Consider the following 25,805-nt stretch of genomic DNA (forward strand, 5'->3'; position numbering starts at 1 on the left):
GCAGAATCACTCTTGCCAACAGGTGCTACTTTGGACTGAGTAGGCAATTGAACAATAAAGTCCTCTCTCGACGAACCAAAATCAAACTCTACAAGTCGTTTATCATTCCCGTCCTGCCTTATGGTGCAGAAGCTTGGACGATGTCAACAGCAGATGAGACGACACTAGGAGTTTTCGAGAGGAAAATTTTGCGCAAGATTTACGGACCTCAGAACATTAGCAACGGCGAATACCGCAGACGATGGAACGATGAGCTGTACGAGTTATACGACGATATAAACAGAGTCCGGCGAATAAAAAGACAGCGGCTACGCTAGCAAGGTCATGTTGTTCGAATGGACGAAAGCGCTCCAGCTCTGAAAGTGTTCGATGCAGTACCCGCCGGAGGAAGCCGAGGAAGGGGAAGGCCTCCACTCCGTTGGAGGGACCAGGTGGAGAGCGGCTTGGAGTCTCCAACTGGCGCCGAACTGCGAAGGAAAGATATGAGTGGCGCGCTCTCATCGATTTGGCTATAACCGGCTAAACGGTTGAACGCCAATCACATACATACATTCGATGCCATTATATATGGAACTCGATTTCTTTTGCTTGGTCATCACGGGCACGCTTGCTGAAGTCTAGACGCTGAACCCAATTTTCGACGGTTTTCAAGCTTAAATCGGTCGATACTGCTGCAATTTCACGTTCGATATTCGTACGAAGTCACGTCGTTGGCTTGTTGGCGTTGACCATAGACTGGACGTAGCCCCACAGGAAATATTTGAATGATGTTAAATCGCACAACCGAGACGACCAATTGACTGGGAAATTTCGTGAGATACCACGTTCACCAAACTTGGTTTTCAATAAATCGGTTGTGACATTCGCTGTGTGGCATGTGGCGGCGTCCTGTTGGAACCTCATGTTGTCCAAGTCCACATCATCCAATTCGGACAAAAATTTACGGTTATCATTGAGCGGTAGCGGTTCTCATTCACAGTAAGGTGCCGGTCTTGAACATCACGGAAGAAGTACCGCGCAATGACGTCGTGACGGCACTCCATCTGGTATCGCAAGGGACCAAAACTGGTCCATGTGTGGCTTTGATCAACCAGATTAACCTAACCTAACCTAAGACTTTTATAACCGAGTTGATCTTTAGTTGCAATCTATAGCTTGCTGCTTCGTTAAACTTATTTTGAACTTCATTGTGGAAGAATAGCTGTTGAAACTCTCGTTCTATTTACGACGTTATGACTGATATCTCTATCACTCACCTAACGCTACTCGATAACTTTAGTATTTCACACGTTATTTAATCGTTTAACAGGTTTCAACTAAAAATAACTGTTTATAGCATACATTTAATGACTAACGGTTAATTAAAATCATCCATCATTAATGCAGCAGTATATATACATACATATCTAACGTATATAACAAATGTGTAAGTTATACGCACTGGCAACTGCTGACAGAAATATGACAGCCAACGAATGCGCTCTGGGCCACTGCATGTCTAAGCAACTATAATCAAATTAATATTTATTGTTATTGCTACATTTTCTACTGCTTACACACAAGTCACTTTACAAGGACATGTGAACACTTCATTCATATCCGATTGTCGCGAGCGCAAGTGTATACGCGCTCAGAGAAAGTGCAAAAGAAAGCATGCGGGAGAGCAAGAGAGAGGGAGAGAGTCAGAGCGCGCAGACAACAGATGTTCTCGCTTATCACATTGACGTGCCACTTGTGTTTGTTTATATGCGGTATTCGCGCCTTTTAGCAGTCAGTAGACAACAATAACAACAACAACAGAAAACAAACAACAACTCATTTGGAGAAACAGCGTAGTGCAGCGCGCAGAGTTTATGTTCCCTTGGAGCTTTTAATTGCTTTTTGCGCTCTGAGCTTTTTCACTTTGCAACAACAACAACAACAACAACAACATCAACAAAACTATTTTATATTAAGTAATCCATCTTGCGCTTGCTGCACATAGCCAAGTTCCTGTCAAATTCCAGATTCAGTCTTTCGTTTGGAATAGTTAAGGATGAACACCTGACTCGCTAACAACACGGACAACGAATTGTGTTAAAACAAATATTTGTGAAGCAAAAAAAAAAAGAAAAAAAATTTAAGAAAATATTCAAAAAGGTATAAATGCTTGTGCTTAGTGGAAATTTTAATGCTAATAACGCCTAAAAGTATGCTAAATAATTTTGAAAAGTTTTTCTTGTGAAATAAAGTGGAAAATTGTTGGAATATACCGTGGCGTGTGTTGAAAAAATGCCAAAAAAGACACACAAAATTCAGCCAGGCAGGCAGGCAATCAATTTAGACACGCAGCAATGTCAAGATTTGTGTGTGTACCTTTTTGTTGCGCGTCATACATACGGTTGATGGTTGTCACATACATACCTTTCATTGGGCAACTTTTTTATTTGATTTTTGAAGAAATTTTGAAGTTGCAAATTTATTTTATTTAGTATTTTTAGCATATTTTTTTCGTTTGACAATTTTCTTTTTGACGTATTGCACCAAAAAAAATTGAATACCCACATGTGTATACACATATAACATCCCTTAATTTGTGTACTCGCAACATCCCGCAATGAGCTTTAAGAGTACTTCCCTTGGACATACGGACGCATTTACAGACATACATACATATGTATATAAAAACACCGCGAACACCGTCGAACCCTGGCAGTGCGCGACACCTAAGCGCACACATACATACATATATACATATAGCCATCTTGACTGACTCGCTGACTGCCTTGTGAGACACAGTCAGCTCTTGCATGTTGTTGCTTGTTTGTGTTGGCTCACTTCCTTTCAGCCATCTTAGCATAAAGTGTTGCCAGTTTCCGTTGGCTGCGATTGAAACGCAATACCTGTGTCAATAACGCATATGTCAATGCGTGCGTGAGTTCGTGTGTGTTCGTATCTCAGTATGCGAGCGCGTGCTGAGAATTTATTTGCTAAATGGCATTTAAAAATTTTTGCCACAACTCGAATGTGTTATGTGAGACGTTTGTAAACAGAAAAACAATCTTACATACACTCATATACATACATACATACATACACACATACATATATAAGTATAAGCAGACAAATAAAGTGAAAGTTATAGCAGCGCTGGCACTCATTGACGTAGCCCTTGAAAAAATTGCAATGCAATGCGTTAGTAATTGTAATGCATTTTATGCCACTATAAGAGACAGAGAGACGCACACACACACAGACATATGTTGCAGCACACACATACATGCCAGCATGTCCTATGAACTATCCGCCTTACTTACATATAAATGGATGTGAAAGCACGTCGAACAGACAGATACACACACCGTGTCACACAAAAAGCATATAATTGCATTCGCACAAAGACATTGGCCGGACCTTGAGCAGTTCCTACAAGTCGTGAGCAACACAAATATGGACACAAACACACATACAACGAAGTCCAGTGAAAAAAACACCCGCACTTTGTTGTTGTTGCTGTTCTTTTTTTTTGTAAATATAAGTACATTGTGAAACTAAAATTGACTGTGTGCGGCTCCAGTTTAGTGGATGAGTTCGAGTGTTAGCGCGAAGTGAAAGCTTTTGCCGTATGAGGTGTGTTCAAAAAATAACGGGAATTTTTGGAATTTGTGAAAAAAGCATTTAATCATTCTAGATATATTTATTAGATACTAGATTAATGTTATCGTTGTTGTTATAGTGGCATAAAACATTATCCAAAAAATGTTGGGAAGTGTTGCCGATTTGATGGTTCTTGACCGGATAAAAATCCGTGTCCGTCCTGGTTTCATAGAATCGCTTATGGTAGGAACAACAATAAAATGTTGTCCTCTTCAAAATAGTCCCCATACTATTTTATGCACTTATGCTAGCGCTGCTCCCAATCGTCGAAACACTTCTCAAACTTGATTTTTGGGGTAGCCTTTGGCTCTATCAGCGATTTCTTATAAGCTTGTATCGTACTTCAAGGGCATCTACAATGGCGAGCCGTTCCGTTCGGATGTTAGACACTTTTGCATTAGAAGTGTTAAGGTTAAGTTTATTAGTTATTGCATAATAAAATAACGATTAAAAATCTAAATCATTAACAAACACAAAAGAGATTTACAACAAAAACTAAAAGAAACTAATTCAGTACAGTTTTGCCCGTAAAGAGCAAATGGCTTCAAATTAATTTTTTAAATATTTGGCCTAAAGTATTTGCTTTAAATTCAATTTTCTAGATGTCTCGACATATTTTCAAGTAAATTTTCTAATATTTCCTTTGGCATGATTCTCCATTCGACTTGTAATCTGCTCCAAAGCTCCGCCATGTTTCTCGGCTCTGCTCGGTAAATGCATAGTCTCCACTTTACAATAGTCCCCAAATTCTCAATCATATTAGGGTCAGGACTTTATGCTGAACATTTATGCTTTATGCCGGCAGTTTTTCGAATCGGAATCTTGTTGGAAGATGATCTCTTCCTTTGGATAAGACAATTGTCCATAAAATTAGATACATTTGACGGTAAAATATCCAAGTAGTTTTCTCATTTCATAATTCCAGAGATTTTGACTAACGGACCAATGTTCTATCAATTGAAACACCCCCATACTAAGATACCATCTTCATTATGTTGTGCAGTCTATCGCACATGATGTCGTTGAAAGGCAACGCCGTTAGTATGGATTGCCATCTGATTTGAAACGATTCATTTTTGATTTCTTATTTATTTCTTCCAACTAGATAACTTTTTTCCACTCTTCCCCGAACCCATTTTTATGTTTCTAAATAAACTTTAGACGCACCTTAATATTTTGATTAGATAGAGCAGTTTTCTTCTGTTTAACGGCGGAACCAATTTTTTGAAGACCACTCCGAGCGGTCCATTCGTTGCCATGTTTTTAATGGCGTTTGAAACATCCTTCGGTGTTTTATTATCCGTTGTAATGAGTCTTCTCACTATTTGTCTAGCAGTAATGTTATCAGCCGTGGGCATCCTTCCACGCTCGAGTAAATAACTGCAATGCATCGTTTTTTTACAGTCACAACAATGTTCAAAGCCAATTTTAACTAACTAACAATTTTAGTGGTCGAAAAAACATGTTTTCCCAACATTTGCAACAACTTCGAATCAATATTTTCACATTTTGTATGAAAACATTGATACCTATGTTTATGCAATTATATTAACTAAAAATTACAGCTAACTCACGCTAAATTGTTATAGTTTTAAAATATTAAATATACAAAAGTAACTATTCATTAATTTCTAGGTTTTACGACATCAAATCAAATAAAAATCCTACTTATTTCATATTTAGTGCGACGAGCAAAACTGTACTGAATGAGTTTGTTTTAGATTTGCTAGGACTATTTTTTTAATTTTTGTTACCAAAAACTTATCTTTATTAGAATTTTAATGTAAATTAAATAAAGAACTAACATTCCAAATTTGGTAACGTTTGACCCAGCCGTTAAAAAGTTAGAGGAGCACTGGAAGTGCAGAAATGGCGAACATCAGAACGGTTTTTCTCGCCACTGTATATCAACATAATAAAAAATAAAAATAAAATTTTGATTTCCAATTGTCTAAAAGTTCAATTGAAATTACAAAATTCCCGTTATTTTTCGAACACACCTCGCACACATCAATGGCAATCCACCAACCAGCGTTGATGGACACTGCATAAACTATCCACACAACCTTGTACGCCCACCCTCACTTCGATATGGATTTGTGTACATTTTGTTGGTCGTTGGACGCCACTTTGTTTGTGCGGCAATGGCTTTTATTATTAGCACATTTCCGCGTAAATATTGAATGCGCTTAGTTAGGAAACTGCGTTGGTTTTGCACCTTTGTATAACGGTATTAAAATGGATTTTCAAACAGTGGCCGCAGCAGCAGCATAACACAGCTTAAGAGTGTATGATTTGCAAGTATTTGTGCTTTATTAAAAATTGATTTGTTAACTTCGTGTGACAGTTTAATTTTGTAGGCTTAAAGTTAGTGCGCCTAAAAGTGTGCAACTTATGAAAGTGCTGAATTAGCAAATGAACAAAGTGTTGGAAAGAAAATAAGATAGTTTTTAATATTTAAGCAGCTTTAGTGAAAAATTAGTTTATGTTCGCGTTCGAAAACACCTGGTTATTAGTTGTAACATAAGTGTGATTGTGACTGAACCGCTGGTTTGTCGGGTCGTATACGTCGATTTTTTCCGCTAAGTTCTGTTATTTCGACGACCTAACCCTGTTTGGATCAGTAAGTTTTAAATTCAATGAGATCGGAAATATATGATTTCGCACTTTTCATACAGTTTCGCGATTGCTTACTGAAAATGTGAATATTGTTTATAATCCTGATAATTGTTGCTGATTCGCATTAAAAGTGGTGGTGATGAGTCTCATAGGAAAACAGTCAGGAAGGTTATGCCAAATCAGGAACCGACATCAAGTGATTAGTACCTGTTCTTGTCTACGGCGAATATACTCTCCAATATCTCCATAGATATTATATGAAATTCAAAAATGATGGATTTTCGTTTACTAGACCTATCAAATGAGTAGTATTATCAATGAGAATTTTAATATATTGTGGCTTCTTTCCTTCCCGAACCAGGGACATTTAAAAATTCTATGACATAATATTATTTTTGCTGAGGTCGAGATCCGACGACATTGAGTTTCATGCATTCACGTTGCACACGAAGACCAAGACACCATAGTAGTCTTTGGCGAAGAGTCTTAAGATCATTTGTTTTCTGGTTGTAATCTCACATTTCTCTTCTTACCGAGGGCTTTCGTGGATGTTACGTTCTAACTTCAAATAATAATTAAACACATATCGCCTAATTAGTCGCTTCTTCTTTTGTTAAATAGTTTATCATATGATTTTTCGCCCGAAGACGAGTAATAGGAAGTGGATTAACCCTCACTCTGGGGCGGGATAAAATCATCAAAATACTATAACTATATCTAGGTAAACCTTTTGAAAATAAATATGAGTTTTTAACTGTCGACTAATTTAGAATTAGTGGGATAACAACTCCAGATATCCTCCACATTCCTTAGGATAACAGAACAAATGTATTATGGAAAGAATGACTATGCATTATTTCAGGAGACACGCTCTCAGTTTAATTTTATCGATAATGTTTTTAGACTCAACGGTGATTTAATTTCATTGGCATCCTCTCAATAATAGTTTAAAAAGTTTAACAAATTTATAACTTTCTGGCACCATCATAGTTAATTCCGTTATCGCAACTTTTTCACCATAATATCTTCATTCATGCAACAGGCCTCAGGCATCAACATACTGAAACAAATTACATTTGTGGCATACACACCCATTTACATACGCACTAACTTGGTTGTGAATCGAATTCAACTGCAGTGGGGCAACAATTAAATTAACGCCATCGCAACTAAACGAACAATCGAATTAAATTTACAAACAACAACAACAAAACAAACTACACAACCACCAAACTGGGTGAACCCGTGAAAAAGCCAAAACAGAAAAAACGAATCAAATTCAAATATAAAACTAACTTCAGAATGCTCGAGACCAGATCAACGGTGAATATACCGTTGAATGGCATACAAAAGAATCATAAACCAACGAGTCCAACAACAACAACAACGGAGAATGGCGGTTACAGTGCATCCGATGCTGAGAAGGGTATTGTCGGCAGCGACGACAGCAAAAATGGCAGCGCGGAAGGCAATAATGTCGTCGATATACCCGAAGCGGTGCTAGAGAAACTATTTCGCAACTATGTTTTCAAACAACGTCGCGCCGGCTCCAAATGGTTCATATTTGCAACATTCCTTTGCACCATTTGGATCTTGATAATACCGCATCAGTCGGATGTGTTACCGAATGGTGAGTATTTTAGCGTTAAACAATTTTGATATCTCATTGAAGTTATGTGCGTTTATTTGTTTAAAGCGTTCCTGGTGCTTTCGATCGGCACACTAGTAATGCTGAGAGTAATACTGGATCGGCGGGTGATCGATCGCAAGCGATTCAAAAAGATGCACAAACGTTTAACACTACACAGTACACTGATGCTTTGGTTTCTATTTTTCGCCAATATTCTCACATATTATGAACTGCAAACGAAACCATCACCGAGGTAATAATTTACCGTTAACCTCTTTGATTTAATTAATATATGGTTTTACTGTTTTCTTTTGTACTTAACAGAGAAATACTCGGTTGGATCGCACTCTTCAACTTTCTCATCTATATTACCTTGCCCATGCAATTGTTTTATGGCGGTTGTATAATGGGTATCGCGAGTTTGGTTATGTTTCCGCTAACAGCAGTCATGTATGGCAACATGAGACCACTTTTCTGGGAACAAGTAATTATAGTTTGCTGTAATAACTTTTCAAAAAATATTAAATATAAATATTTTTAGATGATCGCCAGTGTTATTATGATTTTTACCGCGGCTCTTATTGGTGTGCTGTGTTATTTCATGAGTGAGGCGAAGCAACGACGCGCTTTTCTGGAGGCCAAAAAGAGTTTAGAAGTAAAAATGATTATCGAGGAGCAATCCGCTGAGCAGGTGGGTTAATTTGAAATTGTGTATTAATACGAGGTGTAGATAAAATGTTGCGAGACTGATGGGTTAAGCATTTCAATTCGGTTTCAAGATATATTGGCAAGTCGAACATTTCTCTAACGAAAATATTTTTTTTTTTTAATTTTTTTTTTTTGCTGTGAATCAACTTCAAAGTCTTTTCAATAACCCGGAATGCCTTTTAATACTTTTTCATAACATTTTTTAAATAAATTTCTAAAATCGATTGCCGATCTTTAACTTTTCTTACATTCAACACCAATATCGCTACTTAATTACCCTACCTCGTATAAAATAGACACCTGTATTATTTGCATTTATGTATATTCTTAATATTTCTATCCAGGAACGTTTACTACTGTCTGTACTACCGAAACATGTGGCTGTAAAGATGCGACAGGATCTGGGTTCAACTAGTTCAGAGCCTTTCAAGAAAATTTACATGAGCAGACATGAAAATGTGAGGTATGTATGATACGAAAAAATAATATAGAAGACTGTTTGTCATTTTTAAAATATTATTATATTATCTTTAATAAATCTAATTAATCAATCTAATTAATTAATCTCAGCATCCTTTATGCGGACATTGTAGGATTCACAGCCATATCGTCTACTTATAGTGCACAGGATCTTGTGAAAATGTTGAACGAACTATTTGCGCGTTTTGATAGTCTATCTGAGGTAAATGATTTCAATATTTTATTATAACTAATTTTGAATTATTTTATTTATTTAGATTAGAAAAACTATAAAGAATGTTAGGTAGTGACTTTAAAATGCTAAGGACCTCGACTCAGAAGTTTTCATTTAAAACCTTTACATTTACATAGACAAGAGTCAGTTCAACTCCTTCAAATCTCGTAATTTCAAGTTCTTTGACACATGAGAATTTATTTACGTTACCTGAATAATAGGTTTCCCAGTCCATCTAGGATACCTCAGATGGTCATTGGGGATTTGTAATTGACCACCACCAAAGTATATCTAACAAGTTAGGAAAGGCTAAGTTCGGGTGCAACCGAACATTTTATACTCTCGCAATTTATTGCTATATTTTCATTAAGAAAACACACTGATACCTGAGAGGTTTACCGAAATCTTCGATGAAAAGTTACTATGGGGCACTGAGTTTTTCATATTCGATACCCGGAGCATTGAAAAGTTATAGTCCGTTTTCGAAAATTTTTTCACAAGTGATGCCACAGATCATATACAGTATTTGTGTAAAGTTGTATTTCGCTATCTTCATTGGGTCCTTATGTATATCTTATAAAGTGAAGGAATCAGATGGACTTCAAAATTGAGTTATATGGAAATTTGTCGTGGTTGTAAACCGATTTCATCCATTTTCCACACGTATCATCAAGGTGTAAAGAAAATATTATATACCGAATTTCATTCGAATCGGTCGAGTAGTTCCTGAGATATGGTTTTTGACCCATAAATGGGCGATGCCACGCCCATTTTCCATTTTGTAAAAAAATCTGAGCTGCAGCTTCCTTCTACTATTATTTATGTGAAGTTTAGTGTTTCTGACGTTTTTCGTTAGTGAGTTAACCCACTTTTAGTAATTTTCAACCTAACCTTTGTATGGGAGGTGGGCGTGGTTATTATCCGATTTCAACTATTTTTATGGTGTGTGGACTAAGTGGGAAATTGAAAAGTAAAGTCCTCTCTCGACGAACAAAAACCAAACTCTACAAGTCTCTCATCATTCCCGTCCTACTTTACGGTGCAGAAGCGTGGACGATGTCAACATCCGATGAGACGGCACTAGAAGTTTTCGAGAGAAAGGTTTTGCGGAAGATTTATGGTCCCTTAAACATTGGCAACGGCGAATACCGCAGACGATGGAACGATGAGCTGTATGTGTTATTCGACGACATATACATAATCCAGCGAATAAAAAGACAGCGGCTACGCTGGCTAGGTCATGTTGTTCGAATGGATGAAAGTGCTCCAGCTCTGAAAGTATTCGATGCAGTACCCGCTGGTGGAAGCCGAGGAAGAGGGAGACCTCCACTCCGATGGAAAGACCAGGTGGAGAGGGACCTGGCTTCGCTTGGTATAACCAATTGGCGCCAAACTGCCAGAAGGAGGGATACGTGGCGCGCTGTTGTGGACTCGGCTATAACCGCGTAAGCGGTGTCTACGCCAGTCAAGAAAAAGAAGAGGCAGATTCTGTAATTCACTTCCGAGTGAAATTAAAGCAAATTCATTTTCAATGCGATATTCATTCGGATTGCAGAACCTGCCTGTATATTATATTTTTAAGTCACGAATGTACAATACTTGAAATTTTTATTGTATGATTCTAAGCTCCACTAAATACTTGGTGCCAGGTCGTGACTATGAAGCGGATGCATAAGAAACTTCCGGCCAAGCTTCAGAAATTTCTGGCGTGGCTTTGTGCTGATGGTTCACAATTCCTATCCTACTGGCCAAAGATGAAAGTCCGAATTAAGATTTTTATCATAGAGCACTGACCTTTCATTTGGACGAAATAAGTTTTAACTGTTTTCATTATTATCAGGGTTCGGTAAGTTTCGGGTATCTTTATTAGTAAAATACAGTTCGAGAATAAACCCCAATAGAAAATCTTAGCTATTTTACATAAATGTTCCTTATAAAACCTTACATATTCTTACGTTGGGGCGGGTTTCGCGAGGTTATAACTCTCCAAGGCAATATTGTCGAGTAGAAAATTATTTTTTCGAACAGTTTCTTTCTTGTACGAAACATGTTATTATTATTTACTTCAAGACCATTTCATGAGTTTCCTTATATTTATAAAAACATTGCATCCTTCAAAAACACACACGCTCAAACAACACATCACAAACACACAACCTGCTGATGGTCTAACGGCCTTCACACTTGCCGACACTTGCTTACGACACAGCACATCCTGCAGATCAATCATATTTATGGCACCTACTGATGCAATACACAAACACATACATATGTACATATGCACTTACATACATACAAACATGCAAAGCATGGAAGTATGAAAGTAACTAAACTTGTCACTTTTCTCACCTTTAATTACACAGAAATACCATCAGTTAAGAATTAAAATCCTTGGTGATTGCTATTATTGCATTAGTGGTGCACCTGACGAACGGCCTGACCATGCTGTGCTCTGTGTACATATGGGTCTCTCAATGGTGGAGGCTATTAAGTAAGTATACGCCACACCCCAGTGTTGTTGAGCTTTACATACACTTATATATTTTACGTTTTTCCTTGTAATACTGCAACATCTCTGTCTATATCTCTCTCTTTTCGTGTGTGTGTTTGTTTGCAGATATGTGCAGCAGAAGGCCAATTCGCCTGTTGATATGCGAGTGGGCATACATACCGGCGCTATATTGGCTGGCATACTTGGCCAACGGCAATGGCAATTCGATATTTATTCCAAAGATGTTGAGTTGGCTAATAAAATGGAATCAAGCGGCAAAGCCGGGTGAGTGGATTATCCGTTATCGAAAGTGTACGATTTCATTTCCAATTTATTACTTACAGACGTGTGCATATTTCGGACAAAACTTTGGCATTTTTAAATGGCGCTTTTGAGGTGGAACCCGCATATGGTGAACGCATGGATGAGGCTTTACGCATAGCGGGTTTGAAGACCTACTTCATAACCAATGTCTTGAAACCGGTAATTTATTGAAATTGAGTTCTAATTTCAAATTTTTATAAAATTTATAATTTTTCCTACAGTTCTCTTCCCCCGTTGCCAAAAGAAACCGCGAATGTAGCGAAATTGTTGCTGGTAAAAAAACTGAGGCTGAGAAGTTAGCCATCGTTGAGAAGGCTGTTGAAGGTGGCGCTGCTGGCAATGTACGTAAAGTTAAATTATATAGTAACAGCGCCAACTTCAAGGTCCGCCTACAGGAAGAACTAATCGCACGAGATGGGCATGAGTGAGTACAAACAGTTTTAACAAAAATCAAACTAAAATTGAAAGGTTGAAGTAATTTTACGATCAAAATACGGTCATCCATTTAATATGGTCAACTATTAAACCAACAAGCTTGGAAGACCAGACTCGAAACTCGTACCTGATTCCTGGTTTAAAGAGTTTTTAGGGATCCGACACCTCCTTACCGTTTTCTCCGACGTTGTGAAATCAGTATTGAACCAGAGTAGACAAACAGGAATATGAGTTCTTCCTAGTGAGAGTTCGACAATATGATGTTCTGCGAATAACTATGGTTAATGAAACCATAGCTCTCACAGCTTATTTAGAGGTCGACATGATATCATAATTGTTATCGTTATTTTATATTTATGTTAAATATAGTTTTAGTGGTCTAAGGCATATGAAATAGAAGATTAGAAGATTTTTTTAACTAAATTATTCAATGTGCTATTTGCAACCAATATGACTACACTGAAGCTTTTCTAAAGCATACAGTAGAAGAAAGCTTAAAACGATTTCCAGAGCTTTTTCTATTAGGTCTACATCTTTGCTTCCGCCGTTATCCAATAGATGTCTCTAGGGTCAAGCACTGGTCGATTAAATCGATTTTTTTTATATCGATCTTGAACATTTGTGTCCACATTAACCCAACAAAATATTTGTAGAGATCTGCATCTTGCATCCCAAACTTATTCTCAACTGAAAATGTCACTTTTAGAGCAGAATTCTCGACATTTGCGGGACATTTTGCTTTTCTTTTTTAATTCCAAGAAAAGTGCGGCTGAGGCTCGTCGACATTTGTAACCGTTTTTATACAAAAAAAAAACTTAAATTTACAAAAAACGGCGGAAGCAAAGTTGTAGACCTAATAATTTGTTTAAAAGACACCTCTTAAACTCTAATAAGACTATGGAATATAATTAATGGTACAGAGAAAATATTTTATAGAACAAAGAAGCTCTCAAAATCAATATGAATACAGTAGAGCTTTCCTAAAGCTTTCGTAGACGAAAGTTTAAAATGATTTCCAGAGCTTTTTATTAGTTTGAGAGCTTTGTCTAAGATTGTCTTTGAAGTTATAGTTGGTCGAAGAGCCTGAACATTTTATTAGCTTTTAAGAGCTTGCTTGAACTTTTAGAACCTAAAATTTATCCTTTAGATAGTTAACTGCCTAATTAAATAAACTGAACAGTTTCATATGTATAAAATATTTATATTTGAATTATATGACCTAAAATATGTTCATTTTTCAACTTCTCATTTAATTATCAATTTTCAATTCTTTCTCACTTGCAGAGACCTCTCGAATTGTACGAATATCTTCTTGAAATTCAAAAACAAAAGTTTGGAAGCTGCCTATGCCGCACATCGTGAACCCTACTCTTCGCTACCATTGCTCGCGACTTTGCTAGTGCAGGCGCTAGACATCGGCTACTCCTATGCAGTGCTTCCAAGGTTTGTTTTAACAAAACGTTAGATTCTTTGTACAATTATATTAAAAAAATATTTTCATATTCTTCCATAGATCACAGTTGCATTTGGTAAATATTTCGGCGCCTTTAATACCCATGGCAATGTTGATCTTCATTTCAATAGCTGAGAGTTTTCCAAAATATTTACCCGAATCCTTAGTAAGTCTTAGCAAACGTTTCAACGACATAACATTCGTGCGAGAGTTAACAGCGATCATATTGGCTCTGACAATAGGATTCAGTAATGTTGTGGATATGGTGAGTGATGTGAGATAAAGCCAGAGAGAAAGAACTTAATTCCTTTTCAAATTCTAGTATTTCTATGTGATCTACTTGAAAACGGATCATGTTGTTGTGGAGAGTGAAATCGATACCATCACAAAGAATATTCTTGCCTCACCAGAGCCATCGTTTGCATCATTGTTGGCTAATGCCACTTTGCCTGACGAAATTCACATGTTTCCCTCGTACATGAGTAATTATGCCGTGTTGATACTGATTGCGATCGCCGTCATTGCGCAGCTGACACATATTACAAAAATCGTGCTCCTCATTATAATAACGGGTGAGTGTGATCCCTTAAATGTTTATTTAATTTATTTGAAAATAATATTTTATTATTTACAGCACTTCATTGCTATTGTAATATTTTCGTTTTGGGCGATTTATATGCATTCGAGGACGAACTGGCTGCCAATCCGTAAGTTTATCGCTACTTCCAAGTTCATTAAGCATATTTTTAATCTGTTATTTTTTTATATTTATTTTTTAGCATAATACCCACCGCATATAGACTCTCGGCGGTGCTAATTTTTGTCACCTTGGCGTTATCGTTTCTTGTGCGTCATGTAAGTATACAAAATAACTGTTTTTTATAAGCGAGTGGCAAAAAGAACGTGCAAAGTTCACCGACGTTATTTAAAACTCGGAACAAATATAGAGCGAAATCGTTTTCCTTACGATTACAAAATAAAAGTTAGGTTAGGTTGGATAAAAGGTACGGTTCGAAGACAACACAATTAGAAACAAGCGCTAAGCACAATTATGACACCACTAATGATAGACATTATCCTGCTTTATATAGATAGATATCCAAGTTATAGTAGTAAAGGTCTTAGAATTATAAAATTGTGTATAAAGTCGGTTTAGAATGTGGTGAGAGTTACTAGAAAGTTGTTTGCCTAACAACGATTGTCCCTCAAAAGGTATTTCTATCTTAAAATCCATCTACCTTTAATAAGAGCTTTAAAACTTGGAGATCCTTACATTTTCGGTTAAAATAAAGACGTGTAGAAAAAGGAACTCGGTCAAACTTTTATGAAATCAGATATCCAAACCTAAGACCAGCATTCGCCAGACTAAAGCTAAAACACAACGATAGGCACACCTTCGGCGAACCCAACAAAGTGACTATAAATCATATTAACCGACATAAGAACTTTGTAATAGAGTCCAAGCGCCTTTGTTGAATTATGAGGATCTTGGCGAGAAAGAGATAGTCGAAGCTAAAGGTGAAGGTGAGACTCTTTGCAAATTGGGGGTATCTATCGCTTGACCTAACCTAACCTAACCAGATACTATATAGATAAAACAGAGAAGACTCTAAGCTCAAAAGATCACTTAAATGTCTAACCGCTTAATAAAACTAATCGTATTTCACTTCACTTTACTATCATCATATTCATTGTTATTTTTTAACTCGGTTACAAAAAAGATTTTCACTTCAATTTCTAACCTCTTACTAATAGGTCGATCGTGAGGATCGTGTTATATTTAAGTGGAAAACCGAAGTTGCTGAGCAACGTGAGAAGGCAACAGATATGCGACGACGAAACGAGGCACTCGTGTACAACATACTACCGGTACATGTGGCCGAACATTTTATGAAGAATACCAAACGATCGCACGATGATCTCTACTCACAGAGTTATGCTGAGGTGGGTGTGCTATTTGCGAGCATGCCCAACTTTTCAGGTAATTTTTATTAGCTTTTTCACTGAAGAGCTTTTCAAAGCAATCTTAAACTTTTACAGACTTTTATTCCGAGGAAACTGTTAATAATCAAGGACTTGAGTGTTTGCGCTTTCTCAATGAAGTTATTTCCGATTTCGATGCGGTAAGTCTCATTATCTCTCATTCTTTTTTCAAATATTATTATAGTTCTTTAATATCCCATTACAGCTATTGGAGCTACCACAATTCCAAGATATAATTAAAATTAAAACAATCGGTTCCACTTATATGGCAGCGAGTGGTATCAATTCGAATCGTATCAGTCAACCGGATGATCCAATCACCACACGCTGGTCACATTTGGAGGTATTGGTCGAATTCGCTTTGGAGTTGAAGAAAGCTTTGCAAGGCATCAATGAACAGTCGTTCAATCATTTTGTGCTCAAAATGGGTATCAATCATGGTCCCATCACGGCTGGCGTAATTGGTGCACGTAAGCCACACTATGATATTTGGGGTAATACAGTAAATGTGGCATCACGCATGGAGAGCACGGGTAAAGCGGGCGCCATACAGGTAAGGAAGCTTTGTTTATAGAAGTGATTAAGATTAAACAAGTTTTTTTTATTAAAAGAGAGACAATTGTGTCGCCAGGCATATGTTTAAGTAACTTCTAGCTCTTTATATTCATTACGAGGTGTGTTCAAAAAATAACGGGAATTTTAGTTTTTTGAAAAAATATTTATTTATTCGTTTTCAAAATAGTTTCCATTCGATATTGTGTTCTTTCAATCGTCGAAATACTTCTCAAACTTTATTTTTGGGATAGCCTTTGGCTCATTTAGCGATTTCTCGTATGCTTGTAAAACGACGGCCCTTTAAGGTTCTCTTTATTTTGGAAATAGGAAAGAGTCACACGAAGCCATGTCTAGTGAATGTGGAAGGTGGGGCAAAAACAAGCAATGAAGTAAGCCGTGAATACAGCTGAAATTGTAGACTTTTAAACAATTAAAAATTTGAAAATTCCCGTTATTCTTTTAACAGACCTGGTATGTATATCAATTAGTTCGGTATATGTGAGAACTTAAAATACTGGTTCTACCAAAGTGAAGGTTTTGAAAGGCCCGAAATATATTAGACTAAAAAACAGCTGTAAACCTCAAAAATTGTTTCTTCGATTATTTGATCAGAATTTTTGAAGTAAAAAATCACCCTTATCATAAAACTCAAGAAGTGCACTTATTTCTCTCGCGCTTTAGAAGTATATTATCCACAACGAAATACTCAAAGTCGAAATATTCTACTTTTTTCTTCATCGTCTTTATAAATTATTGACTTCATTAAAGCTCCTTGGTACTTGAACCAGCTAAAATTTAATCTCAACTCTTATTCTGACTAATTAAAAAAAATCCCAAGATTTTTATAAGCATAGATGATTTCACTCAAAGATCCAAAGGTTATCCCAAAAATCGAGTTTGAGAAGTGTTTCGACGATTCGGAAGAAGCGCTGGCATACTATTTTAAAGGCGATACTATCAATGTTGGATAAATTGAATACCTTTTTTTTTTTTTAAAACGTAAATTCCCGTTATTTTTTGAACAGACCTCATAGCTTAGTTTGATCATGTTTATTAATATGCATTTTTTATAAATAGGTGACAGATGAAACTTGCGGTATTCTCCAAGAATTCGGTTATACCTTCCAACAACGTGGACTTGTTAGTGTTAAGGGTAAAGGACAACTAATGACCTTCTATCTACAAGTAAGTATTTATTTATTATTAAAATTTGAATTTATTCTTTAAGTTAAATTTATTAATTATTAAGTTTTGTTGTAATCTGAATTACAATTCTAACCTATAATTTTACAACTCAAATTCATTAATCGAGAATAATAATGAAAGAATTTAAGAGAGAGCATAATTAATAGCTACTAAAACAACTAATCCAAATCTTGGGATTAACAAAATTTTTGCGACAAAGAAATCCAAAAAAACTATTTTATATTTTGAAAAATTATTTTTATTAAATTTAAAATTATTATTTATTAATTAAATTTTGAAATCAGTTTTATTAAATTTAAAATATTTTTTTAAATTATATTATTTTAAAAAATTGTATTTTGAAAATATATTTTATTAAATTAAAAATATTTTTTTTTATTATTTTATTTTAAGAAATTACATTTTGATAATTAATTTAATTTATTTTTTTTAATTTTTTTTTATTTTAATTATTATTTTTTATTTAAAACAAATTTATTATTTGAAAATCATATTCATTAAATTTAAACTTATTTAACAGGGTAAAACCGATAAGGGCAGCAGCCACAAACCAGCAGTGCGTCAAACGACAGAAGAGCCAGTAGAAAATCACCAACAACCCACAACCGAACAATGCAATGGTCATTCGACATTGGAACCGGATATAAAAACACCACTACTAGATGTGCTGGCACATGAAACGAATGCAACGGCTGATGGTGAACGCGATGCATTAATAAAGTAGATGCAATGAAAATAAAAATTAAGAAAAATGGAAAAAAATTGCAACCAAGAAAATAAAAACAACTCCAACTACAAAAAAACTCCAAACCAGCAAATAGTCACAAATGCTTACATAAATTAATTGTAACAGATACGCCAGAATATAGGTAATGGCTTCCACAAACTAAAAAAAAAAACAGTGAAATATGAACATTTGGAAGTCCAAACACATATAAACTTAAACTACAACCCTATAGGTCTATAGGTGCTTAACGTCCCCAAACAAGAGCAACAGAAAATGTACAGAAGCAATATTCAAGCAGTCAAACATATATATCTACAAGCATAATACATACATACGTATACTAAAAACGTTTATCTACCAAATAGTAAATACAGTTATTTAATAAAGCATTAGTATAATATATAAATATATAACTATAATGGAATGAACAAACTTAAGTAATATATTATATAAAAAATTAGTAATTAAATATATTTATTAAATGTGATTAGCTAAGTAGTAAAATATATTTGATTTTTTATAAGAATTGTGTATTTGCATTTTTCTGGGTTTTTGTGTAATACCCGATTTTGACTGCCAGACTTCTATTGTTATTATTAGTATATACAAAATTTTTATTAATTTTTATTAAAAAAATATTTTTATAACAAATATATTTTTTTTTATTATAACTATTTTTTTATTTTTATAAAACATTATTTTATTTATTTTTATAAAAAATTATTTTATTTATTTTTATAAAAAAAATATATTTTTATTATTATTACGAAATTTTTATTTATTCTTAAAAAGGTATTTTTATAACAAATTTGTTATTATTTATTTTTTATAAAAAACTATTTTTATAACATTTTTTTATATTTTTTTATTTTTATAAAAATCTATTTGTATTTATTTTTTATCAAAATTCTTATTTATTATTACAACAAAATCCATAATATTCAACAAAATATTTTCTTTCAACTCAACTAAACTAAGAAAATCGCACACTCAACGAAATCGCATGATATTTTATAGTTAGCTTGCAATAAATTTATTTGCTATCTCAGCAGCTCACCGAATATTTCGATATAAGACACTTTAAAATATAATAGTTAATTTATAATTTATGATATTTATAAATTAATATTTTTAATTATAAAATAACAGTAAATAATATTTTAATTATTATTATTAAATATTATATTTTACTTTTGTACTTATCTAAACAGCTAGCTTATTGTAGCTTCCGAAGATCGAACTCTCCCTAACGTGCTTTGAAAGTAATTTGCAATTACTATCCCTTTTTTAATGTAAACATAACTTATTTATATTAATTTTAAATAAAAAAGTATTTACAATACAGGTTTTAGTGACAGATAACGGATATCTCAATAATCTTAAAATCTTTTTAATAATAATTTTCAGCAATGGTCTCAATAAGTTGAGCATATACTGTACAGAAAAAAATAAAATAAATACTTTTATCCATAATAACTTATGTTTAAAACAATTTCATTATAATAAATTGTTTTTTAAATCAAAAATTAGCTGCAATATAATTGATATTTTTTTCGAAAAATTCCTTAAAAAATTTAATATATTAATTTTGAGAATTTAGACTGTACATACTTATTTGTATGTTATGTTAAAGCTTTTTGCGTCTATTTAATCGAAATGCACATAAATAGAAAAATTGTAGATTAAAAGTGGAGGTGTGGGTCGCCAAACAATTTAAATGATATAAAAAAAAATTAAAAATTCACAAAACGAACATTAAATTCCAATATATACGTACAAATATTTATTTATATATATTTTGCTATTATTTTTATATGAATTTCGCTAATTTTTTTTTAATAAAAATATAATTAAATTAAAGAAAATATTTTTACAATTTAAGTGAAAACCAATTTATATTAGAACGAAATAAAACTGAGTACCTTGAAATCTCGCTAAAACTATGTATGTATGTATAAACGTAATTTTATTGTATGTATGAACTATGTAGTAAATAAATAAATTAATAAATATGAAGAAATTGGTGAGAAACTATATAATATAATGATAACAATGAAATGCAAATGTAAATATTTGTTGACATAAATATGAAGAAAAAAACTCATTTGTGTATGTGTATGTTTGTAAATGATTTTTCAAAATACATATTTTAAATATTTTAGTGGATAACATACAGAATAGTCAAAGTATTTACAGAAATTCCGCCAACATTTCCACCTTTTGTTTACGCTATTTTTTTCAAAATCAACATTTAAAACTTCATCAATAGAATTTTTCAATAAAATTGTATGTGAAAATTTGGAAAAATAGAAAAAAAAGGAGCTTAAATATTTACGTATATGTATATGTTAAGATGGTTGATAAAGTGATAATATTGTATGGGACCAACTGTAAATATTAATAGAAATACGCTTAGAAAGCTCGACATTTTTTTTCAGAAATGAGGTAAATATTTGATTGGAATGCAGAAGAATTACGATTAACTTGCCTCCAACTTTTACAGTAAAGCTTAATATTGTTTTGTTGTTGTAATATCGAAATCTCAAAACAAATCCCGAAATACTCAACAGAACATAACTACGCGTTCATTGTGGTCCTAAGATCTAATCCATATCTGAAATCTGAGCAGATTTGTGTATTGCCAAGTACCTCAGTCAAATAATTATATGTGCATGAACTTTTTGCAAAAAAAAAATTAAAGAATATAAAATTGCAAAATATTTCTGAGTATGCAGGTTTGTTATTATTAATGTATACGATATAAAAAACAAAAAATTAACAAATTTCAAAATATTTTTTAAACTATAAAACAAAATTGAAGTTTAGGCTAATGGTAAATATTTATATGTGCATTTTACTATTTTTACCAGTAAAGCCTATACATTTGAGTTTAACTGAAAGAAATGTTTATTTTAATAGTAAGTAGAATTGTCATTATATTTTAAAACTAAATTAAGCCGCTTAATCAGAGAATTAACTACTGACTGTAGAATAGTTATGTAAATATTGGCAAATTCTTGCTTTATGGCTAATTTAAGGTGACGTACTGTCTCAAACTGCTTTCCGTTTTGGAAAACAGGAGCAGAGAGGTTCCCCCAGAGATCCTCAATAAGATTTAGGTTCGAACTCAATGCTGCACATTGTAATACCGGAATTTTCCGGTCGTTAAAGTTGTTCTTCGTGTGGATTGAAGCGTTATCCTTTCGATATGTCCAGTTATATGCCATAAATATTTCCAACAAATTTTATTAAATCGCTGTCCAAAACATCTACATTGATATTTGCATTCATTTGAGTGAATATAAAACATGTAGATAGCTTTCCACAGCAGCAAAATGAAGCCCATAAAATCAAGGTACCGCTTCCAAAACATCGCTTGTGGTAGGACCGTCGTTCCTGGTGCGAATCTCTCCAATATTTCTTGCAATGACCTGGGCGGACCAAATTTAATTTTTTTTCGTCATTAAAGACTGTATTCTATCACTCATCGGCACAGAATTGGTATTTATTTGCAAACCTCAAATGTGCTTTATTGTGTCTTTCTTTAGCGTTGGCTTAGGTGCCATAATTAGTGGGGTTTTTAAGAAATTTTGAGATACAGTTCCGATGTCGCTTTGGTCTAGAACCATTTTGGAACCGCTTTCATGCATTCCTATGATTATTACTTGTTCCTTGGCTGATAAACTAGTACCACGAGGCATTTTAGGCTTAAAGTTAAATAAAGGTATTCAAATTTTTAATAATTCATTCAGTTAATGCACCTATAATAATTTTGAAAACAAATTTCAGCAAAAAAAGTTTTTGCTGCGACACTATCAGTAAGGAAGATCCGCTAAACTGATTTTGCACATATAAATATTTTCTATGCAATACCCAATTCACAAGCACATTGTTAATGTAACTGTACAACGAACGAGAAAAGTATGAAACAATTTTCGTTGCATAGTAACGGTAACCTATCAACCTTTTATTCCACATTTACCGAAATCCAAAAAATAACATTGAATAAGAAATATAAACAAAAGCCGAAATGCACATATAATTATTTGACTGGGGTAATTAGAAGAATTTCTAAATATCTTAACAGATTTGATTTGATGCTGTTGGTTCGTAAAAACTGGTGTAATGCGTAAAAAGATTCCATAATGGGATTTGAGATTTGATTGTGATAGGCTGTTGCATACTTTTTGGCGTATGAACCACATAGTACCAGCTTTAAAGCGTTGAAATACGCGTGTTGTACGAAAGAAGCGTTGACTTCAGACTACAGTTAATAATGTTAAGCATAAAAATCACTTTCATGTTGTGTTCGACAAAATCCCACCACCTAATAAATATGAAAAAATCATCTACAGCAACCTTCCAACAGTTTTTGGTTTATACGAAGTAAGTTTTAGTAGACTCAAGCTATAAATAAATAATTTGCTTCAAGTAGTCAAACTTTTTTTATTTGAATATAATATAAACTGTAAGATGATTGATAAGTAATTAAATAAACACTTAAAATTTAGTAAAAAAAAAACATTTTAGTAAAAACAACAATAATTTAGTAAAAAAAAAAACAATTTAGCAAAACAAAAAACAACAATTTAGCAAAAAAAAATATAGTAAAACAGTTTTAAGTATACATATAAAATAACAACTTTCCGCTTCAAAAACAAATATAAAAAAATAAAGAAAAAATAGCAACCGCAAAAATTCTTTGTACAAAAAGAAAAACTAAAAGCATAATACTACTAGGCATAACAGCAACAACTCTCCGAAACTGCTATCGATGGTTACTTTCTCAACGAATTTTAAAAACACATTTTCAAGCTTAAATAGCAACAAAAAAAAAACAAAAGTACATACATATATATAAATTGTAAATTAGACACTTAAAACATTTAAATAATAGAAATAGTAAAGTCAGAAATATTTTTTTTTTTTAATTAAGTTAGCACAAGCTATTATTTGTTTTTTCGCTATGCAAGCTGCACATTATAGAGAGTTTCCACTTGGTGACCACTTTGTGTTATGACTTGTAGCACTTTGTATTTCACTATGCACTATTTGGCTGCAAATTATTGCTTTGTATATATATGATACATATATTTAACACGCACAAATCTTGTTTAGTTGGCTTCGAATACAAAGTAGCGTGACAATCAACAAGTTGGATGTGCACACAAAACAAAAATAGGAATAAAAAAGAAGTAATAAGGCGCAGCATATACACTCACATTGTTGTTTTGCACAAATTAAAAACCAAAAAAAAAAAAAAAACTATTTCAAATAATAGACAGCGCATAGTGACAATTATGCAGTTTTCGAGAGAAAAGGTACAAATATGCAATGATATAAGAGTGTTGAAAATAAATATATTTTGTAATTCATGAATATCATGAATATGTATATTATGTTCCTCATGTCATGGATTTTTTAATAACATAATTTTTTTATAAATATAAAATGCATGCAATAATAAATATATTATATGTATGTAGTTGCAATAAAAGGTGATACTCCAACATATTATAAATGCAGCGTGAATATTTATGTTTCTCTGACATTTTTTTTTTTATACAAATTTAATCCAAATACATTTTAATTCAAATAATAAACTGTACATATACAAATGCATAAATTATTTGCAATGTAAGTTTATACTAAGTTTTATATAATATAATTATTGAACTCAACTATTAAATATGCAAATGCTTATTGTAAACTATTCAAAATATTCTTGTTGTATTTTTCTATAGTCGAATATGCTTAATGTAGGAATCATCTGTTATACATATTGAATATATACATAGAGTAGTTTAATTTGGCAACTTTTTTGAAACAAAAAAAAAAAATAATAAAAAATAAATTAATTCAAACAAAAAGTTGCAAATAAAATTTAGTCTCAAAACCAAAAATTATTTTTGTTTTTAATACAATAACTAAATACTTGAAAAGCGGCATAACTATGTAATTCCATTTGAGTACCAACTTTATTGCTTGTTTATTTTATACAATTCAGTAACATCTTTTCTATGCAAAACTACAAACTACTAAAAAAAAATTAAAAATTAAAATCATACCTGCACAATCTTATACTACAATAGGCAACTAGAAAGCTTATGTACTTATGTACACATCAAGTTACGCATCTATGTCCTGCTCGAGCGCTACTAAATATGTTAGTATGTCAATTTTTGCTTGCGCTTTCTTTTTAGTATTTAAACGTTGAAAGTAATAAACAAGCGAGAGCGCAAAATGTTTATCAGATTCGTAGGATTTATCACACGCTGTAGTCTCATTTAAATCGTTGGCAATTTCTTTAGCACTATTTAACACTGAATCCGCTGTTGCTACAGCAGCAGTTTCACTTTCACTTTCAGTTGCAGTGTAATCATTATGCGTTTCTAAGCTGTGACTTGCATTTGAAGTGTAGGAAGTAGCCGGCAAAATGCTGGAAGTTGACGGTGTATCAACAATGTTCGATGTATCAATATAATCATTAACAGGATTGGACTCAGATTCTTGTTTTATAGGTATAATTTCAGCATGTTGAGTTATAGTTTCTGGTATATCCAGTAATTCTTCAGTCAATAGTTTGCTTTCTTGTATGCTATCTTCGTTGCCAGCATCACACAAAATACAATCATTTGTAGACATAGACTGCACAGCTTCATCCACGGGTTCGTATTCTCCTTCACTTAATAAAAAATGGAAAAATTTTATAATTAGTAATTTGTCATTATAAAGCTTAAAATGTAATATACTTCATTTCAAAATCCTGATACAAATTGTCAACGTCTGTTGCTTTATCTTCATCTTGGTCATCTCTTACTACTTCGAACTCCGTATATTGTATGGTGTTTGTATTTGTAGTTGGTGTAGCAGATTCGTTACTCTCATATGGCAAAGGGACTGCGTTTCTATACAAAAGTTTTCTATAAAAATGTGGTTTAATGTCTTTCTTCCGAAAATGTATTTCACAGAAAAACCGCTTTTGGTTGTTCTTAAGCTCCAGCAGTTGTTTATTTCCACTATTTAGTATCCACTGTGTACGTCTTGGCTCATCGGTTGGCAATTGGAAGAACGTAATTGAACTACAAGGAAAACGTTGTTGGTAACAACCTTGGTAACTACAAATCTGTAGAGTCATTGTTATAAATAAGTTATATGAGTCCTTTAACGTTATATTAAATGATTTTAAAACATTTAAAATAAAAAATAGAGCTCCAACAAAATATGTGGTAAGTTTTGTGACAATTAGACATAGCTAAAGATGCCAGAATGTTTTAAAAATGTAATAACAAAACACCTGAGCAGTAAAAATCTATTACAATACTTTAAGTAGAATATGATATT

The 25,805-nt window shown here is 33.4% G+C and overlaps 2 protein-coding genes and 1 long non-coding RNA gene across 5 annotated transcripts; 2 read left to right on the forward strand and 1 right to left on the reverse strand.

The window, feature by feature from the left end:
• The first annotated feature begins 1,980 nt into the window (after window positions 1-1,980).
• LOC105217913 (adenylate cyclase type 3) lies at window positions 1,981-19,043 on the forward strand. 2 transcript variants are annotated; one of them, XM_054226531.1, is made up of 21 exons: window positions 1,981-2,139; window positions 7,298-7,885; window positions 7,952-8,138; window positions 8,210-8,369; window positions 8,427-8,576; window positions 8,938-9,056; window positions 9,164-9,275; window positions 11,651-11,778; window positions 11,905-12,063; window positions 12,123-12,261; window positions 12,324-12,526; window positions 13,822-13,980; window positions 14,051-14,255; window positions 14,313-14,562; window positions 14,625-14,697; window positions 14,770-14,845; window positions 15,746-15,971; window positions 16,031-16,113; window positions 16,179-16,526; window positions 17,606-17,713; window positions 18,255-19,043. In XM_054226531.1, the coding sequence occupies exons 2-21, from the start codon at window positions 7,558-7,560 to the stop codon at window positions 18,456-18,458; spliced, it is 3,417 nt and encodes a 1,138-aa protein (XP_054082506.1). In that variant the 5' UTR covers window positions 1,981-2,139; window positions 7,298-7,557; the 3' UTR covers window positions 18,459-19,043. The 2 variants fall into 2 exon arrangements, with proteins under 2 accessions (XP_054082506.1, XP_054082507.1); XM_054226532.1 differs by having other exon boundaries at window positions 7,394-7,885.
• Window positions 19,044-19,287: 244 nt separating this feature from the next.
• On the forward strand, window positions 19,288-21,566 carry LOC128920099 (uncharacterized). Its single transcript, XR_008470231.1, has 2 exons — window positions 19,288-20,906; window positions 20,965-21,566. It is a non-coding gene; the product is annotated as an uncharacterized LOC128920099 (long non-coding RNA).
• Window positions 20,655-25,728, reverse strand: LOC105217895 (uncharacterized). Of its 2 annotated transcripts, XR_008470230.1 has the most exons (3): window positions 25,214-25,728; window positions 24,530-25,146; window positions 20,655-22,788 (listed from the first exon to the last, which is right to left on the reverse strand). XR_008470230.1 is itself a non-coding variant. In XM_011193135.3 (2 exons), the coding sequence occupies exons 1-2, from the start codon at window positions 25,597-25,599 to the stop codon at window positions 24,591-24,593; spliced, it is 942 nt and encodes a 313-aa protein (XP_011191437.1). In that variant the 5' UTR covers window positions 25,600-25,728; the 3' UTR covers window positions 24,414-24,590. The 2 variants fall into 2 exon arrangements, 1 of the variants encoding a protein (XP_011191437.1); XM_011193135.3 differs by lacking the exon at window positions 20,655-22,788 and having other exon boundaries at window positions 24,414-25,146.
• Between the last annotated feature and the right edge of the window lie 77 nt (window positions 25,729-25,805).

This window comes from Zeugodacus cucurbitae, chromosome 3, assembly GCF_028554725.1.
Source record: "Zeugodacus cucurbitae isolate PBARC_wt_2022May chromosome 3, idZeuCucr1.2, whole genome shotgun sequence".
NCBI lineage: Eukaryota > Metazoa > Arthropoda > Insecta > Diptera > Tephritidae > Zeugodacus > Zeugodacus cucurbitae.

Coding starts and splice junctions, on each gene's coding strand:
- LOC105217913 (XM_054226531.1), top strand. CDS start 7,558: ATGCTCGAGACCAGATCAACGGTGAATATACCGTTGAATGGCATACAA. Junction 14,256..14,312: donor TCAGTAATGTTGTGGATATG/GTGAGTGATGTG, acceptor TTCAAATTCTAG/TATTTCTATGTGATCTACTT. Junction 15,972..16,030: donor GAGCATGCCCAACTTTTCAG/GTAATTTTTATT, acceptor AAACTTTTACAG/ACTTTTATTCCGAGGAAACT.
- LOC105217895 (XM_011193135.3), bottom strand. CDS start 25,599: ATGACTCTACAGATTTGTAGTTACCAAGGTTGTTACCAACAACGTTTT. Junction 25,147..25,213: donor TATCAGGATTTTGAAATGAA/GTATATTACATT, acceptor TTTTTTATTAAG/TGAAGGAGAATACGAACCCG.